This window comes from Manacus candei, unplaced genomic scaffold (assembly GCF_025592945.1).
Source record: "Manacus candei isolate 608988 ecotype Guabito, Panama unplaced genomic scaffold, ASM2559294v1 h1tg000090l, whole genome shotgun sequence".
NCBI lineage: Eukaryota > Metazoa > Chordata > Aves > Passeriformes > Pipridae > Manacus > Manacus candei.
Genome location: NW_026138138.1, coordinates 511,083 through 528,745, shown reverse-complemented (window position 1 = coordinate 528,745; position 17,663 = coordinate 511,083). Strand labels below are relative to the sequence as shown.

Here is a 17,663-nt window from a genome sequence, read left to right as displayed (position 1 = left end):
GGGGTGTGTATGGGGTGTGTGTATGGGGGGGTGAATGGGGGGTGTGTATGGGGGGTGGGGGTGTATGAGGGGTGTATATAGGGGGAGTGTGTGTGTATGGGTGGGTGGGTGTGTATGAGGGGGTGTATATGGGGGGAGTGTGTGTGTATGGGTGGGTGGGTGTGTATGAGGGGGTGTATATGGGGGGAGTGTGTGTGTATGGGTGGGTGGGTGTGTATGAGGGGGTGTATATGGGGGGAGTGTGTGTGTGCGTAGTAGGGGGTGGTGTATATGGGTGTGGGTGTGTGTATATGGGGTGTGGGGGGGTGTATTGGGGGGGTCTATATGGGGGCGCGTGTATGGGGGATGTGTGTGCGTATGGGTGGGTGTGTGTATATATGGGGAGTGTGTGTGTGTGTGTGCATGTGTGTCTCTGTATGTATACATGTGTCTATCTGTATATGCATGTGTATGCGTGTGTCCCTGTATGTATACATGTGTATGTAAGTGTGTCTGTGTATGTATGTATGTGTGTGTATGTATACAGGTGTCTGTCTATATACGTGTATGTGTGTGTCTGTATGTATACGTGTCTCTCTGTATATGCATGTGTGTGTCTCTGTGTATCCATGTGTCTGTCTGTATATGTACCTGTCTATGTGTGTCTGTATCTAGGTCTGTACATGTATCTGTGTGTGTGTCTGTATGTATGTATACGTCTTTCTGTATATGTACGTGTGTGTATGTGTGTGCATGTGTATGTATCCATATGTCTGCCTGTATCTGTATCTATGTGTATGTGTGTGTGTATGTATCTATGTCTGTGTCTGTCTCTATGTGTGTGTGCATATCTCTGTGTGTATGTATCCATGTGTCTGTCTGTAGCCGTGTATGTGTGTGTGTATGTATCCATGTGTCTGTAGCCGTGTGTGTATCCATGTGTCTGTCTGTAGCCGTGTATGTGTGTGTGTATGTATCCATGTGTCTGTAGCCGTGTGTGTATCCATGTGTCTGTCTGTAGCCGTGTGTGTATCCATGTGTCTGTAGCCGTGTGTGTATCCATGTGTCTGTAGCCGTGTATGTATCCATGTGTCTGTAGCCGTGTGTGTATCCATGTGTCTGTCTGTAGCCGTGTATGTATCCATGTGTCTGTAGCCGTGTGTGTATCCATGTGTCTGTCTGTAGCCGTGTGTGTATCCATGTGTCTGTAGCCGTGTGTGTATCCATGTGTCTGTCTGTAGCCGTGTATGTATCCATGTGTCTGTAGCCGTGTGTGTATCCATGTGTCTGTCTGTAGCCGTGTGTGTATCCATGTGTCTGTAGCCGTGTATGTATCCATGTGTCTGTAGCCGTGTATGTATCCATGTGTCTGTAGCCGTGTGTGTATCCATGTGTCTGTCTGTAGCCGTGTGTGTATCCATGTGTCTGTAGCCGTGTGTGTATCCATGTGTCTGTAGCCGTGTATGTATCCATGTGTCTGTCTGTAGCCGTGTGTGTATCCATGTGTCTGTCTGTAGCCGTGTGTGTATCCATGTGTCTGTAGCCGTGTGTGTATCCATGTGTCTGTAGCCGTGTGTGTATCCATGTGTCTGTAGCCGTGTATGTATCCATGTGTCTGTCTGTAGCCGTGTGTGTATCCATGTGTCTGTAGCCGTGTGTGTATCCATGTGTCTGTAGCCGTGTGTGTATCCATGTGTCTGTCTGCATTTGTATCTGTGTTTATGCCTGTGTGTGCCGCGCCCGCCCGTGCCGCCACGGACCCGCCCGCCCGCGCCTTCCGGCGCCGTGACCCGGCAGTGACGCGGACATGGCGGCCCGCTGAGGCGCGGAGCGGGCCGGGCCCGGGGCGGAGCGCGGCGGAGCGGGCGGTGGCTCCTTGGCCGCGCTCAGTTCTCAGAGTTCAGGTGGGAGCAGGTCCGGTCCCGCGAGTGCGGGTCTGTGGGTGCCCGCCCGCCGCGGTGTCCGCGCTGATGCTCTTTCCCCTCAGGCTCGGGAGCTGCCGCGCCCCCGCGTCTCCGGCCCGGCCCCGCGGGTCACCCAGCCCAAGATGAAGACCGTGCTGATGGTGGCGGAGAAGCCATCCCTGGCGCAATCCATCGCCAAGATCCTCTCGAGAGGTAGGACGGGTGCGGCTGTGCCTGTTGTTGTGCCGGCGGCAGCGGGAGCGTTCCGGAGGCACAGCCCCGCCGGGAGAGGTGTGGGAGCCGCCAGGAAGCGTCTGCGAGGGTTCCCAGGTTTGCTGTCCTTGCAGGGAGGTTAAGAATTACCCTGCTCAGCGACTTGGTTGTCTCAGGGCAGGTGCCACCTGGGACAGTTTGCAGTTCATAAAAGAGCTGGGTGTCCCGTCACATTCTGTTTGTTTTTATAGGCTGATGCTTCAATAATAAAGGAACGTGGTTTTGAAATATTGCTGTAATGTGTGTTAGTGCATCTGTTTTCTGGAAAGTGCCAATCGAGTAGCAAGTTGCTGTTCTGAGATTTTTGAAGCAATAGTAAAAGTTTTGTAAATTACACGGAAAATAAAATTAGTTGATTATAACTGTGCCGTCTAGGAAACTGTCTATATTTTTGTAAGGTTTCCTGGTGGGAGGGAAAAGATGGAGGAGATAGTGTATAGTTTAACTTGAAAATGAAATATACTTTAAAAAAGGCCTAAAGTGGTAGTTAACTGAAATAAAAAATTGATCCATAAGTAGACTTTTGTGATCAGGAACAAAGATCTAAGAAAAGGGGAATGTAATTTCACACAAAATAACTCATTTCAATAGCTGTTTAATTTAATCTCATTGGTATTTATGGTTTTATTTTCGCAGGAAACATGTCCTCTCGCAAGGGACTGAATGGTGCCTGCTCTGTGCATGAATACACAGGATCCTTTATTGGACAGAGTGCCCACTTCAAGATGACATCTGTGTGTGGTCACGTCATGACTTTGGATTTCATAGGTATTTGTTCATAAGATATTTTAACTGCTGCTAGTACCTTGTAGAGCTGTCAAGGATTCCTAATAGGAAAATACTGATTGTGGAAATAAGTGAGAAAGGATTTTTGGGAGAGAAGGAGCAAGAAAAGGAGAACAAAAAGATTGCTTGTGGTCAGCAGTTCTATATTTTTGTTTCTAGTTCTCTTGCATGACTCAGTCATGTTACTTGTCTTTTCTGTGCCTGAATTACATCCCTGGAAAATGAGGGGAGATGAGGCTTAATTTGCCTATCTGGAAAAGTGTTTTGGTACTTAGGATGAAAGATGATTAAAGAACGCAGACCCCAAAAGGATATTTTCTTAAGCATTATAGTGCATTACTGCAAAACAGAGATCTGGTAAGGATTATGCACAAAGAATCCTGTCACTAACCTGCTCTGAAACGTTGGACTAGTCATGTGACTGTTGTAGTTCTTCTAATTATAATTGCCTCAGAACTTTACTTACACAGTGCTTTAAAGAAGTACAGTTTTGTGTAATTGCTGAGCAATATTGTTGACATTACTTGAGAGAAATGAAAATGAACAAATGCATTGATATGAGCAGATGGCACAGGGCACTTTAGGGCTGAGACATAACTGGCCATGTAATGAACAGTAAAACAGACTACAGCAGTCATGTTATATATATATATACATGATATATATGTGTATGTATATATAAACAAGGAAATATAGCCCTTCCCCTTGATCAATTGATTGTACAAGAAAAGGTGTTTTAATAGCCCATGTTAAAATTTCTGAAAGATGAACAGTATTTTTTTTCCTTCACATTTCATGTTTCTAAATGATAGATGCAATTCACGGAAAAAGCTACGGGGACCCTTGATATGCAATAAAGCAAGATTTGTTAGGGTAGAAAATTTTCCATACAAATTTTGAAAGTCAAGTGTTTTGCAAAATAAAGTTGTTTGTTGTTTGTTTGTGGGGTTTTTTAATATGTCTTAATATACTTTTGCTTTTCAGGAAAATACAACAGCTGGGACAAGGTGGATCCAGCAGAACTTTTTAGCAAAGCTCCCACAGAAAAGAAAGAAGCTAATCCCAAACTGACCATGGTGAAGTTTTTACAGGTATTCTTTCTTCTAAGTAGTATTTCAGAGAGATCTTTTTCTATGTTCTTAAATTAGGATTTTCTTCCCTGCAAGGAGCAGGTTTTTGTCACAGTTACATCTATTTTTTTTATTTTACTGGTTCTTATGCTGTCTGAAATCCTTGCCTTGTTAAATTCACTTTTACCTTTGCCTTCTGAGTTGTTGGATTGTTGATATCCTGCCTTTCAGAACTGTAGAATTAGATGGATTTTTAGTTTCTAACAGCAAGTGCAAGGCAGAGCTTATAAATGCCTTCTTTAAAATGTGTGTTTGTTATTGTTTACCCTTCACACATCCTGCTGAGAGGAAAGCAGGACTTTGGTTACTTTTACAAAATAATATGTTGTCTGAAGGGCAAGTGTATGTGGTGAAAAAATTATTTCTGTCAGACAAATTTAGACTTAGCAGTATCTTTATGAACTAGGAAAGTGTTTCTTCAGTTTGTTTGTGTGTTAGGGTGTTTTGGATTTTTTTTTTTTTATATCTGGAAATGAGGGCCCAGAAAGGGAAGGGGCTATGCCTGAGGCTGTGCATGCAGACTGGAGCTGTTTCAGGAGATTTCCACTGCTATAGAGCTATGCTTATTATTTTCAGAAAAGCATCTTATATGCAGTTTTCTGGTCCCATGGAGTACAGCTTGCTCCTCTCTTTAACCTCTGTTTGGGTAGCTGGTGACTTCTTTTTACTTCTGGTTAATTCTTGCAATCCTTTTAGCACCAAGTAAATTATCTCCAGTACTTCAAAACAGAGAGGGAAGGTGGGCTGTTTTTGTTGCTGAAGAACTCTGCTAGTTTTTTTCACAGGTGGAGGGAAGAGGCTGTGATTGTATTGTCTTGTGGTTGGATTGTGATAAAGAAGGAGAAAACATCTGTTTTGAAGTAAGATGTCTCTTTTTAAGACATATAATACCGTAATATATTTGTCTGTGACAATACTATCAATGCATTGGTTTATGAGTATACAGTAAAATTCAAACTAAAGGTATGGAGGGCCTTGGTGGAAAAACTCACGTGCTTTGAACTCTGTAAGATGTCAGTTAAAGAGTAAAAATCGATTTCAGAGATGTTGCTCATCTGAGATAACAGTCAGGTCTCCTAAATGTTAGAACATTCCAGTGCTTTCAGAGTTGGTCTGTATTACACAGCTGGAGTAGTTATTTTTCTGTCCTTGTGAAACTTCATCTCTGTTATCTTTTGTTTATTAAGCAATTAGATGCTTTAGAGCACCGAGGCTGCTTTTAAGTGTAGGCCTTCTGCAAGAATTTGGTCTCTGTATGTAAAAACATAGAACCAAAACTTTCTTTCTTAAGATTTTTTTAACATCCTATTTCCAGAAGTCTACACGAAGAGTATTTGGGGTTTTTTGTTTTTGTTTAAAGAAGCACATTTTATCAAGTAATTCTTTTAAGTTCTTTATGTACCATTGTATCATTGCTTGGCCCTAGCAATACATAGAATAAACCCAGAGAGAAAGTGGTACATGTTCATCAAAAAGTGCTGCAGCTGCACTGGTGAATGTCTTTGTATTTGGCCAACAATAGTTATTTGCTTCCAGCAGTTGCTGTATGGTAAATAAATCCTTCAGTTTTGGTAATCCTTAATGCACTTTCGAGTGGATGGACAAATACTGCTCTGGCTTATCAGTTAGTGTATTGACATGACATCTTGCTGAATTATGTAGTGTCATATAGGCAAATATTTTGTGGAGAGTGTTGGTTTCTTTGTTTCTTAAGAGAGGAAACCTGACTGAACCCTTTATCTTTTAAATAATCTTATTTTCATTAGGTTCTTGATGCTGTTCTTCCTGTCATGAACAAACCTCGTGGCACGGAAAGGTCGATTTACAGAGCTAAATTCAGCTCCATCACTGACACAGACATCTGCAATGCCATGAATCACTTGGGAGAACCCAATCGCAACGAGGCTCTGTCCGTGGATGCCCGTCAGGAGCTGGATCTGAGGATTGGCTGTGCATTCACAAGGTGACAGCACGGATCACAGACGGTTTTATGGAAGGCTAAGGAATGGTTCTGTCCACTCGTGGGTTAACCCCAGCTGGCAGCCAAGCCCCACACAACCACTCACTGCTTCCACCCCAGTGGGGCAGTGGGAGAGAATCAGAGGTAGAAATGAGAAAACTCATGGGTAGAGAGTAAAGGCAGTTTAATAGGTAAGGCAAAAGCTGCACACACAAGCAAAGCAAAATAAGACATGAATTCACCACTGCCCATGGGCAGGCAGGTGTTCAGCCATCCCCAGGACACCCACAGTGGTGACTTGGGAAGACAAACTCCATCACTCTTAACATTCCCCCTCTTCCTTCTTCTTTCCCCGGCTTTATATGCTGAGCATGGTGTCATATGGTCTGGAATATCCCCTTGGTCAGTTGGGATCAGCTGTCCTGGCTGTGTCCTCTCCCAACTCGTTTTGCACCCCCAGTCTGCTCACTGGTGGGGTGGGGTGAGAGGTAGGAAAGGCCTTGACTCTGCGAGCCCTGCTCAGCAATAGTGAAAACATCTCTGAATTATCAACACTGTTCTCAACACAAATCCAAAGCACAACCCTATACCAGCCTCTATGAAGAAGATTAACTCTACCACAGCCTAACGCAGGACATCCCAGAATATGTCTCAGTACTCTACTGGCTGATTCTGTTCAGCCCCAAACTGAACAATTTTATGCACAGACAAATAAAAAGAATGAAAAGGTTGTGTGTAGACTTACCTGAACTGGGTAAAGTACTATTGGCAAATGTGATATGATTTTATGCTATAATGTTCTCTCGCATTTCTTTGGGAATAAACAGGATTCAGTGAGGCAAAGTGATTGTGACTTAATTAGCTGTAAGAGATGGTGTTTCTCAGAATGCTTTTTTCCTAGTGCCTGAATGCTTTTATAGATTTCTTGTATTTGTGTGTGTATGTTAATGAAAAATTTTTCATGGGAATGAGGATATTAATACACTTGTTCTTAGTCTGGTTTTTTTTTTCTCCTCTCTCTTAGGTTTCAGACTAAATATTTTCAGGGGAAATATGGGAATTTAGACAGTTCCCTCATCTCCTTTGGGCCATGTCAGACCCCAACACTTGGATTCTGTGTTGAACGACATGACAAAATCCAGTCATTTAAGCCTGAGACTTACTGGGTGTTGCAAGCTAAAGTAAGTGTTACAGTACTTGTTTATATATGAGGACATATATTTTTACAAAAAAAAATGCATTTGTATTTTCATTTCATTCATTCATAAATTTGAAGCTGCTGACGGGAATTCACAATGCCTATAGTTTACTCATGTGCTCTCATTCTGTTCACGTGTCACCACTCTCAAGAACAGATTCCAGGATGTCAGTTTTGTATTAAAGTGGCTATTGTCTACTGCTTATAAGAATTCTTCAGTGCTGATCGTCTAAGCTTAGATTCAGCCAAAAAGACTACTTAAAATGGTTTTCTTTTGTTCCCTGGGGTCCTTGGACTGACTGTTGTTAATCTGAATTCAGGAATTAATTAGGCTGCGAACAAACATTGGCATTACTGAGTGTTAGAATTTTAAAGCAAATAAAATGCTCATTGTGTTAACTGGCAACTGAATCCTCAGAGTACTTTGGCGGCTTAGAGCAGTTTTACAGCTTCGCTGCTGTCCAAGCTCTGAGAGCAAACCAACAGCTTGTGATCACAGGATTTTTTAAACAAATAAGGAATGCATGGTAAAAAGTTGCCATTTTTAGATTTTAAAGGTAAAAAAAAAAAAAGACGAAATTGGGTGTCTACTGTCATCTCTTCTGATGTGTCTCGTGTCATGCTAGGAAATGCTTGGTGCCTGTTTTCAGGGAATGTTGTACTCTTGTATTGGTTGCTTCATACTAATTTTTGTATATGGGACTTAAAACATGACTTAGTTACAGTTTAATACAAATGATTGATTTTGCTAAATCAAAATGGTAAACTTTGAATTTCTGCCCACTTCAGCCTTTACTGTTCTCTCTAAACAAGGATAGTATTTTAATTCACTGCAGGAATAGTTACAGTCACTTTCCGGCCCCCAGAACTCGAAGTGCTCCACCTTTCTCAAAAGCCCCTGTGAAAAGGAGCAGAACTGTGTGTTTGAATCACTTGTCGTAGTGTGAGTTTGTCCTAAATTTGTCCTAACAAATCCTTTATGTCCTAGGATTTGCTTGCTGGATTATTGTTGGGAATATGCATTCTCACACTTCCAGTAGTAGAGTTGGTGGGAATTGATTTTTTTTTTATTTTGTCCAATAGGTGAACCCTGAAAAAGAAAGTTCTCTCACTTTAGATTGGGATAGAGTGAGAGTGTTTGATCGTGAAGTTGCTCAAATGTTCCTGAATATAACAAAGATGTCAAAAGAAGCAAGGGTAAGAATATTTACCAAGTGTCATTAGACCCATATTTCACATTAATATTTCATTTGCTGCATATTGGGGGTTTTTGTTTGTCTTTGTTACAGAGTGCAGAGTATATGTATCTTGTTTTTTACTTCCTTCAGCTTTGTGTGAATGAGAATAAAAAGCAAGAGATTTTTTTGTTGTAGTTCATATGCTGATGTGGTCATCTCAGCAGAAGCCTCTTCTTAATACTGACTTTAGAAGTGATCATCACTCCTGATAGGAACTCTTCATTACTAAACCTACTAGGAAATACTGTTCAGATCTCTCCAAGCCGACCTCTTATTTCCCATGGGACATTGTACAAATCAGAGTTTAATTATGTGTAGGGCAATATTTCTGCAGTTAAATTTTTAATCACGTGTATGGTACAGTCTTTATAGCCAATTAACTTATAGCTCTGCTCTATTCAATATTTGTTTGACAATATGTTTGGATTTCAGTGCTTTTAGACATCGAGGTTCAAAGACTGCTTGGAGCTTTTAAAAATCTGGATCCTTATAGTTAGGGCCATGAGCACTAAGTCCTTGTAGCACTGAAAGTATGTGCTGCTGAGGTAAATGGGAAGTAAAGACAGCAATAGGCTGCCTTGCTGCATTCCCAGTTATAGACATGATCTAGTCTTTAGCACAAAGGATCTTTAGGACTTTAACTTTGGAACTTGGTAAAATTATCTCCAGTCAGATTTTCTAAAGTAAAAATATATTAGTGGCTTGTTTTAAGAAAACAAGGCAGATACAAGAGTAGACAATGGTAGGTATGATACGTGTTTATAGTTATGATTGAAATCATATGTTTACCAGTTAGGAAACTTCAGAACTTTTACTGGGAAAATGCTGTTTTCTAGGTAGAATCTGTGAGTAAAAAAGAGAAGGTGAAGCAGAGACCACTGGCTCTGAACACGGTAGAAATGCTACGAGTGGCCAGTGCTGCTTTAGGTATGTGCAAAGTTCAGATTTTCACAGTTTTAAAGCAAAATATTTTGGCTTCGCAAATGAAATAATCAAGGACATATCAAATGTAGTTTGATACTTTCCTCTCCTTATAATAGATCATTTAGATTGTTATAGATCAGTTCTGGGCCCCTCAGTTCAGGAAGGACATTGAGGTCCTGGAGCAGGTCCAGAGGAGAGCAACAAGGCTGGGGCTCGAACACAAGTCCTACGAGGAGAGGCTGAGGGAGCTGGGGCTGTTCAGCCTGGAGAAGAGGAGGCTCAGGGGAGACCTCCTCACTCTCTACAACTCCCTGACAGGAGGGTGTAGCCAGGTGGGGATTGGTCTCTTCTCCCAGGCACCTGTCAGTAAGACAAGAGGGCATGGTCTTAAGCTGTGACAGGGGAGGTTTAGGTTAGGTATTAGGAAGAAATTCTTTACAGAGAGGGTGGTCAGACATTGGAATGGGCTGCCCAGGGAAGTGGTGGATTCTCCATCCCTGGAGGTTTTTAAGATAAGACTGGATGTGGCACTTAGTGCCATGGTCTAGTAACCACAGCGGTAGTGGATCAAGGATTGGACTTGATGATCTCAGAGGTCCTTTCCAACCCGGCTGATTCCATGATTCTATGATTTTGGGAGAAGGATCAAGTTTAGAAAGCTTGTCAAAAGTGAAACGTTTGGGAAGATCAAGGTGACAGAATACAGAAAGAACAAACTGTGATTTATTTGGGTGCTTGGATAAGGTATATTTTAAGATGCAGCAAACCATAATCACAGTGAATGTGTAGATGATTTTTGTTTTGTCCTATCCCATCTTAGGAATGGGTCCACAACATGCCATGCAAATAGCAGAGCGTCTTTATACTCAGGGTTATATTAGCTACCCTCGAACAGAAACCACCCATTACCCAGAAAACTTTGACTTGAAAGGATGTCTGAGACAACAAGCCAATAATCCTTACTGGGCAGAAACTGTGAGTACATGAAGTAAAACCTGTACTAGCATCATTCGCTAGTGTGTGTTTAGAATAAATCTTATTTGGTGTATTAAAACCTATAGGCCTTTGGAAATGATAAATACCTCTAATTGCTTTTGTTTATGGATGTTGTATTGTTATGGATTGGATCTGAGTAAGCAATTTCTTCACCCAGGTAAATGCATTGCTATCAGAAGGCATTAATCATCCAAGGAAAGGCCATGATGCAGGAGACCATCCTCCCATCACCCCAATGAGAGCTGCAACAGAAGCAGAATTAGGTACAGGCAAATTCAGTCGTGTTGGGACACTGTGTGAAGAAATTAGTTCCTTGAGGTGTAGGTGCCAGTTTGAAACTCTCTGAGTTTCAACAGAAAATAAAATTCTTTGAATGGCAGGAAATGAAGAGAGCGCAAACTTGATCCTCAGTAAAACTTCTGGTGACAGTGAAGTTCAGAGCTGCTCTGCTCTTTGGTAGTTGATCCTCAGAACTATAGTATTGCTAAGAAAAAAACAACTTAATGCCTACTTTTCTAGGAGAAATTTGCCCCAGAATAGTAGCTTCCAAGTATGGAAACATTACTGTATTTTTGTGCTTGTAAGCCAAACTTCAACTGCATTTTAATTTAGTCTGTATGGTTTCTGGGTTTTATATTAAAATATAACATTTGACTTTTTGTACAAAAGAGGACTTTAAGGTTCTAAGTGTAGCGAATGAATTGTATTGTTTATTAAGAATAGCTAGGATGGTTGTAGAAAACTGATACCTATGGTGAAATTATCTCTGATAAAAAATAAATGCTTTAAAATTTTAAGTAATTGTACAGGCTACTGAATGGCCGTTTTTCTTTAAACACAGCAAGACAAAATATGCAAAGCACAGGACTAAGAACTAGGAGTTGTTCATAGCAGTGTAACCTTTCAAATATTCCACTTCCTATATGTAGATCGTGAATAATGAAACTTTGTTTTGCAAATTAATGTGTATTAGTGTTAATAAGTATTATTTTAGAGTGATCTCTTTAAGCTGCCCAGAGTGGCAGTTGCCACCAGAATCACATTTTATGGTTTACGTAATAATGTGGTCTCTAGGGGCACTAAGCAGTAGATAATTTTGGTTTTGTTCATATGTCTTTATTTTAGCAAAAATAGAAAAGTCTTTCCTACTTTGCCCTCTCATTCAAACACATTGCAAAACTGGGAGAGGGGCTGGCTAAATTGGCAGTTCTTCTGCAAGTGCATCTGCAGCTCCTGCCTGTGACATAGGCAGGAAATTTTAAAGGGGAACTGGACAGACTTTTGAATGTTACTTTCTTTTAGCTACCAGTTTTTCCTGTGATACCTGTGGGAAACTGGTACTTTTTAGAGTAGATTTTATGTGAATCTGCAGGACTGGAGTTCCATGGCTGAGGTGTTGTAATCCCCAGGTGGAGACGGGTGGCGGCTCTACGAGTACATAACTCGGCACTTCATTGCCACTGTCAGTGCTGACTGCAAGTACCTGCAAACCACCATTGCCTTCAGTATTGACCCTGAACGATTCACCTGTGTTGGAAAGGTGGTAACTTCACCAGGTAAAACTAATCAGGAGTAAGTAGTTGGCTACAGATTTAATTTTTTTTCCCATTGATACACTGAAAGTATATAAAAGTGGAGCACTGGGGACAACTGCAATTTTGAAGACATTTTTTGGTCTGTCAAAACCAGAGACCAAATCTTGTCTTCATTTCCATACTGCAATTATGATAGGAAAAGTCTTATTTTTCATGTAGTAGTCTCAAAGATTTAATGCCACGTTTGCCAGTGTGAAGACCAGCCTTTTTGCAGACAGTAAATGCCTTGTGGGAGATAAAGTACACAAAGGCAGATTTTTTTTCTTGGGCCTCTTTAAAAAGAATGTAGCACTAGTACTGAGATTTTTATGGTAAATTGGCCTAATAGTCCTTATTGCATTAATATGACTTCCTATCTGTATTTCCTTTTTAAGAAACTCTTCCCATCATTCTGGCACTGTGCTTTCATTCATGTAAACTATTTGCTTTTTTCAGTCATCAGACTGATTGAAGTCACACAAAAAATATATCTGATGTGGTGTAGTGAGAGATACTGTCTTGAGATTCTGTATTTCCTCAGCATTCGTGACCTCACGTATTTTCTGCTTGGTATGGCAGACACGTCATAACTTTGATCTGTAAAATACAGTCCATGTTAAAACTAGAAACATATACCTTGACTTTCTGAAAGCTGTGGAGATAAGCCCTCATTGCTTGTTTCTGTCTTTCTTTACCTCCAGGGTTCACAGAAATTATGCCGTGGCACAGCATCCCATTAGAAGAGAGCCTTCCCCGCTGTGAGAAAGGTGATCTTTTTCCAATTGGTGAAATAAAGTTGCTGGAAAAGCAAACCAGTCCCCCTGATTACCTGACAGAAGCAGAACTGATCACTCTGATGGAAAAACATGGCATTGGTAGGAACTTGTTAAACTTACATTATCCTGTAATACATCCACCAAGAGTCACAATTGCTCCTCTACACCCTCTCTGTCAGTAATGACATCTCAGCATGCATTTGGGTAGATGCAGTGATAATCTCTTCCCCTTCAAACCACAGTGCCTGTAGCTCCTCTCAGCAGATGGTAGATTGTTTCTTCCCCCACACTCCTTTCCCTTTCTTATCCTTATTTTCAGTAGTTTCTGGACAAAGGTTTCCTGCGAAAGCAATATCCTTTCATAACAAATCCTTGTCACTTCTCTGTCTGAAAGAGCTGATGTGTGGAAGGAAGCACCTCCCCATTCTTAGGAATGATTTCTTGTCTTTACAGCTTGCTTCAGCTTTGCTGTCTTCAGTAATCCTTCTATATCTTATTATACCATTTACCACAATGCTACTTTTCTTTATCAATCTGACTTGTTTCCTTTGAGGTATTTCTATAAAGTTTGTCCAGTTAGAGCAAACATAGCCTCTTACTTCACCGTGTTTTTCCAGAATAAATGATTGTGAGAATAAGTGTCTTCCCAATAGTAATTCCTTGGAAGAAATGAAAGGATTAAGGTTAAGACATATGTTTCAGACTTCTAAGAACTGCAAAGGAACATCAGAGTTACTGGAGAGATAGTAGCTACGCATTGGAAGTTGGGTAACAGTAAGAAGGTATCTGAATTTTAAGCCGTCTTAGGAGCCCTACAATTTGACATTAAACTGGAGAAGTCAGAAGTGAGTAATTTGATGACAACTCTGTTTTGTTCAAGATGGATCTTTTGTTTTCCTTTGTGTGCCAGGAACTGATGCCAGTATTCCAGTCCACATTAACAACATTTGCCAGCGAAACTATGTCACAGTGGAGAGTGGTCGGAGACTAAAGCCTACAAACCTTGGCATTGTTCTGGTTCATGGTTATTACAAAATAGGTCAGTTAAATACTCTTCCCTTTCCATTCTCTTGCCTTCTTTTCCCTTCACTATCTCAAGGGCTGTTGTCATTGTGTAAGTAGCATTTTTGTCTCAAAACGGTGTATCCAGGAAAGTATTACTAACCAAAGACTGTAATAATTAAAACTTGGGTGTTTATTTTGATGACAGTTTCCTACCTCCATTTTTAACCTTGCATTGCTGCTGTCTCTGGTTTTCTGTTAGATGCAGAATTGGTTCTCCCTACGATCCGCAGTGCTGTAGAGAAGCAACTCAACTTAATAGCTCTGGGTAAAGCAAATTATCATCAGGTCCTGGAGCACACCCTTGACATTTTCAAAAGGAAATTTCACTATTTTGTGGATTCTATTGCAGGTAAAACTTTTTACATGCAGAGTTCCCTACAATTATTTGATTGTTGCATAGAAAATACTTATATATTAGGTTCCTTTCAAAGTTTTAGGCTTTCTGAAAAGTCCTACCAGGACTCAAAGTTTCAAAGCAAGTTACTCTCCAAAGGGAAATGGACTGAATTCCTGTCTCCAAAACTCTACTGCAGATTTATTTTGTGTCTGTGTAGTGGTGAGTTTTTGAAAACTTGAGACTAACTGAACCTAGAGTTTGTGCATGCTCAGTGCAAAACGCAGTGTATGTAAAATGTAAAATTATATGTAAAATGTCTTTGTAAACAAGGAAGGGCATTGTGAATAAAATACTTTAATTCTAACTTCTTGACAGGTCTTGTAGATGATTTGTTCAAGTTTCCTCTTAAGAACTAGAATTCTAACATAATTGGGGTTATTTCTTTTGCAGGTATGGATGAACTGATGGAAGTTTCTTTTTCACCCTTGGCTGCCACGGGAAAACCCCTTTCCCGCTGTGGTAAATGCCATCGTTTCATGAAGTATATTCAGGTAAGTTTACTTCATACTTTGAATTTCACTTGCTGGGGGCAGGGCATTGAGTAGAAACTCCTTTTCTATTATTGAATTTGGGTTAAAATGTTGTTCTCAAAGCGCGTTTCTGAAACAAAATGCCTGATGGAGTTTTTCCATGGGGAACAAATCAGAAAGCAGCTCCAGCTGGAGGTACTGCAAGTTGTAAAGAAGTTATTCAGAAGACTTGTGTTCTGTTTCCAGGCCAAGCCGAGTCGCCTGCACTGCTCCCACTGTGATGACACCTACAGTCTCCCACAGAATGGTACCATTAAACTCTATAAAGAGCTGCGTTGTCCCCTAGATGACTTTGAGCTGGTGCTGTGGTCATCTGGATCCAGAGGAAAGAGCTATCCACTATGTCCATACTGTTACAACCATCCTCCTTTCAGGGACATGAAAAAAGGTAGGAATTCTGTAAACATGCAGATATCACCCACACTTGAAATAAATCAGGTACAGTCCCTACAATGTGCTTTTTAGGAGTTCTAAAATCAGCGTTGCTTAGTAAGAAAGTGCTGTTCAAATTAGATTCTGGATACCTAAAATTCACGTCAAACTTACCAAAATTTACTAGTTAATTAATTTTTTACAATTTTTTTCTTTATAAAAGAAGTAAGAAATTAATTTACCTGCAGGCACTGTAGGTGACCTTCAGAACACTCAACATGCAGTGAAAGACACAGATTCTGACACCTTGCAAATTGGAGTAGGCTTGGGTAGGACTTTAGATGAAGACCAGGTCTTGAGAATGTTATGATACTGAGTTAAATGATGTGTCAAAAGCTGTTGAAGGATATAAGAAGGGGTTAAAGTTACAGTTACTTTGGTAGCTGTGAGACAAAAAGTTACTTAAAGTAGTGCATTGAAGCTCTGAGTAACAGGAGTTTTTTAGCACATATTTTATTATCATCTTTTAATTAAAAATGTCTTGGACTACCAGTGAGTAGTTCAAATATAAAGTGGCAGTTAGCTAGAAGCCATGCATTTAATTGAAAATGTAATTAGTTTTCACTAATTTCATCACTCGTGTCTAAACTACCTGTAGTGTACAGTGACAGTATCTGGCAACTCTGAAAGTCATTATAGAGAAATTTTTGAAAAAGGGATTATTCTGAATGTGTGAAGAGGCAAGTTGCTATTTTGGGAACAGTTTCATTCTTTAGTGATTTTGAAAACATATAATATACTAAGTGTTTTGACTTCTGTGTCTCACTTCCTCCAAACTGTGTAGTGTGAGTAGTGCAATGGATTCCTTGTGGTATAGTTTTACTCTTCTCCTGCTAGGAATGGGCTGTAATGAATGCACCCACCCCACATGCCAGCACTCCCTTAGCATGCTTGGAATTGGGCAGTGCGTTGAGTGTGAGAATGGGGTCCTGGTGCTGGACTCAACGTCGGGGCCCAAGTGGAAGATGGCCTGCAACAAGTGCAACGTCGTCGTGCACTTCTTTGAGAACGCCCACAAGGTGCGGGTGTCGCCGGAGACCTGCGACCTGTGTGAGGCTGGGCTCGTGGACGTGGATTTTAACAAAGCCAAATCTCCTCTACCCGGTGATGAGACCCAGCACTCCGGCTGCGTGTTCTGTGACCCTGTGTTCCAAGATCTGGTGGAGCTGAAACATGCAGCCATGAGGCACCCCATGCACCGAGGGGGACAAGGGAAAAGGCAAGGGCGCGGAAGGGGGAAAAGCCGGAGACCTGGAGGAAGAGTCAACCCAAAGAAACCCAAGGACAAAATGGCAGCTCTGGCTGCTTACTTTGTGTAATGGCCACACAACAGTAAAATAAACTTCATACAAAAATTTGTTTCTCTTGGAGTTCATTTTTAAGTGTTTTTAATCTTCACTGCTTTCCTGTTCTTAGAACAGTTAGAACACCATAAGTTGTTGTATGCCTTGATTTAATCATAAAACAAATTTTTCTGGATGATCCATTAGTAACTGAGTAAACCTTTAAGCTTTTGATTGGGATTCATTGATAAAAAGAGAGCTCACAAACAGTAGGGACACTCAAGGAGTCTACATGGACTGTTACCTGTGGCTGGTAGAAAGGAAATGAAATTTCTCTCTTCTGTCATTTCTGGTGCCTTTGTCAGCGATACAAGTGCCAGGAATATAAGAACTGATTAAGATCAGTGTCATGCTGCTGTAGTCTTTAAGTGTGGCATGCGACTTGCTTCATCTGACTTTGAGTCTTCAAAAATAATAAATGACTAGTAGTTGTCAGATTTTTAAATTACATCTGCAATAGCAAGAGCACTACTTCAAATCTGTCACTCTGCTTCATAAGGGAATAATGCTGAGACCTGCAAGATGGAAATTATAAATGTGAAAGTGAATATCTGCCTTGAGCAGTGATTCCCAACTTACGACCTGTGCAGCCAAGTTAGTATCTTCTGGTCAATGGGGCCCAGTTAAATGAGATCTTCTGCTGCTGGAGGACAGACTGAGTACCCCTGCGCTTCTTTTCCTCTGTGGTCACACAGCAGATCATACCTGATGAAATACAGCTTGTACAGTCTGTTCCCCAAATTATCATTTCAGTGTTGGCTAGTTCTGTTATCAAAAGGAGGGTATCCTCATGGTTTTGTGTGGAGCTGTGTCTAACCACTGTGACACTGGGTACAACATTGCAAAATCTAATTGTACAAATATGTAATACTCTCTCCTTTCCTTCCATGTGCGCATGGCTGATCATGTCTGGTTGTCTGGTCAAGTACAGTTTGTGCCACCTGTACCCCCAAAACAGCGTCAGTACTAGTCGTGTTTGGATGAGAGTTCAGAGGCTGCTGCATTTGAACACAGAATGTGCAGAGCAACCTGACACAGGATTTACTGGCAACAGAGAGGAAAGACAAGTCCCTACAAAGGTAATGTACAACTCTACTGTGTACATTAACTGAACCAGAGAACACAGCCCAAACTCCACAGCCTCAAGCCTGTTCCTCT

General features: G+C 41.0%; 1 protein-coding gene across 3 annotated transcripts in view; it reads left to right on the top strand.

Annotated features, from left to right (window-relative positions):
• Nucleotides 1-16,517, top strand: part of TOP3B (DNA topoisomerase III beta) — a 91,148-nt gene extending 74,631 nt beyond the window's left edge. The window contains exons 1-18 of one of the 3 annotated variants that reach the window (XM_051767986.1): nt 1,757-1,883; nt 1,967-2,096; nt 2,793-2,924; nt 3,927-4,033; nt 4,858-4,932; nt 5,839-6,035; nt 7,057-7,213; nt 8,314-8,427; nt 9,305-9,395; nt 10,213-10,367; nt 10,546-10,651; nt 11,798-11,944; nt 12,664-12,837; nt 13,649-13,777; nt 14,003-14,152; nt 14,591-14,691; nt 14,917-15,118; nt 16,000-16,517. In XM_051767986.1, coding sequence (XP_051623946.1) covers nt 2,027-2,096; nt 2,793-2,924; nt 3,927-4,033; nt 4,858-4,932; nt 5,839-6,035; nt 7,057-7,213; nt 8,314-8,427; nt 9,305-9,395; nt 10,213-10,367; nt 10,546-10,651; nt 11,798-11,944; nt 12,664-12,837; nt 13,649-13,777; nt 14,003-14,152; nt 14,591-14,691; nt 14,917-15,118; nt 16,000-16,481 — 2,589 coding nt within the window. In that variant the 5' untranslated portion in view covers nt 1,757-1,883; nt 1,967-2,026 and the 3' untranslated portion in view covers nt 16,482-16,517. Of the gene's footprint in view, nt 1-1,756; nt 1,884-1,966; nt 2,097-2,792; nt 2,925-3,926; nt 4,034-4,857; nt 4,933-5,838; nt 6,036-7,056; nt 7,214-8,313; nt 8,428-9,304; nt 9,396-10,212; nt 10,368-10,545; nt 10,652-11,797; nt 11,945-12,663; nt 12,838-13,648; nt 13,778-14,002; nt 14,153-14,590; nt 14,692-14,916; nt 15,119-15,999 lie in introns of those variants that run through there. The other 2 variants (XM_051767985.1, XM_051767987.1) reach the window with 2 other exon arrangements.
• Nucleotides 16,518-17,663: the final 1,146 nt, after the last annotated feature.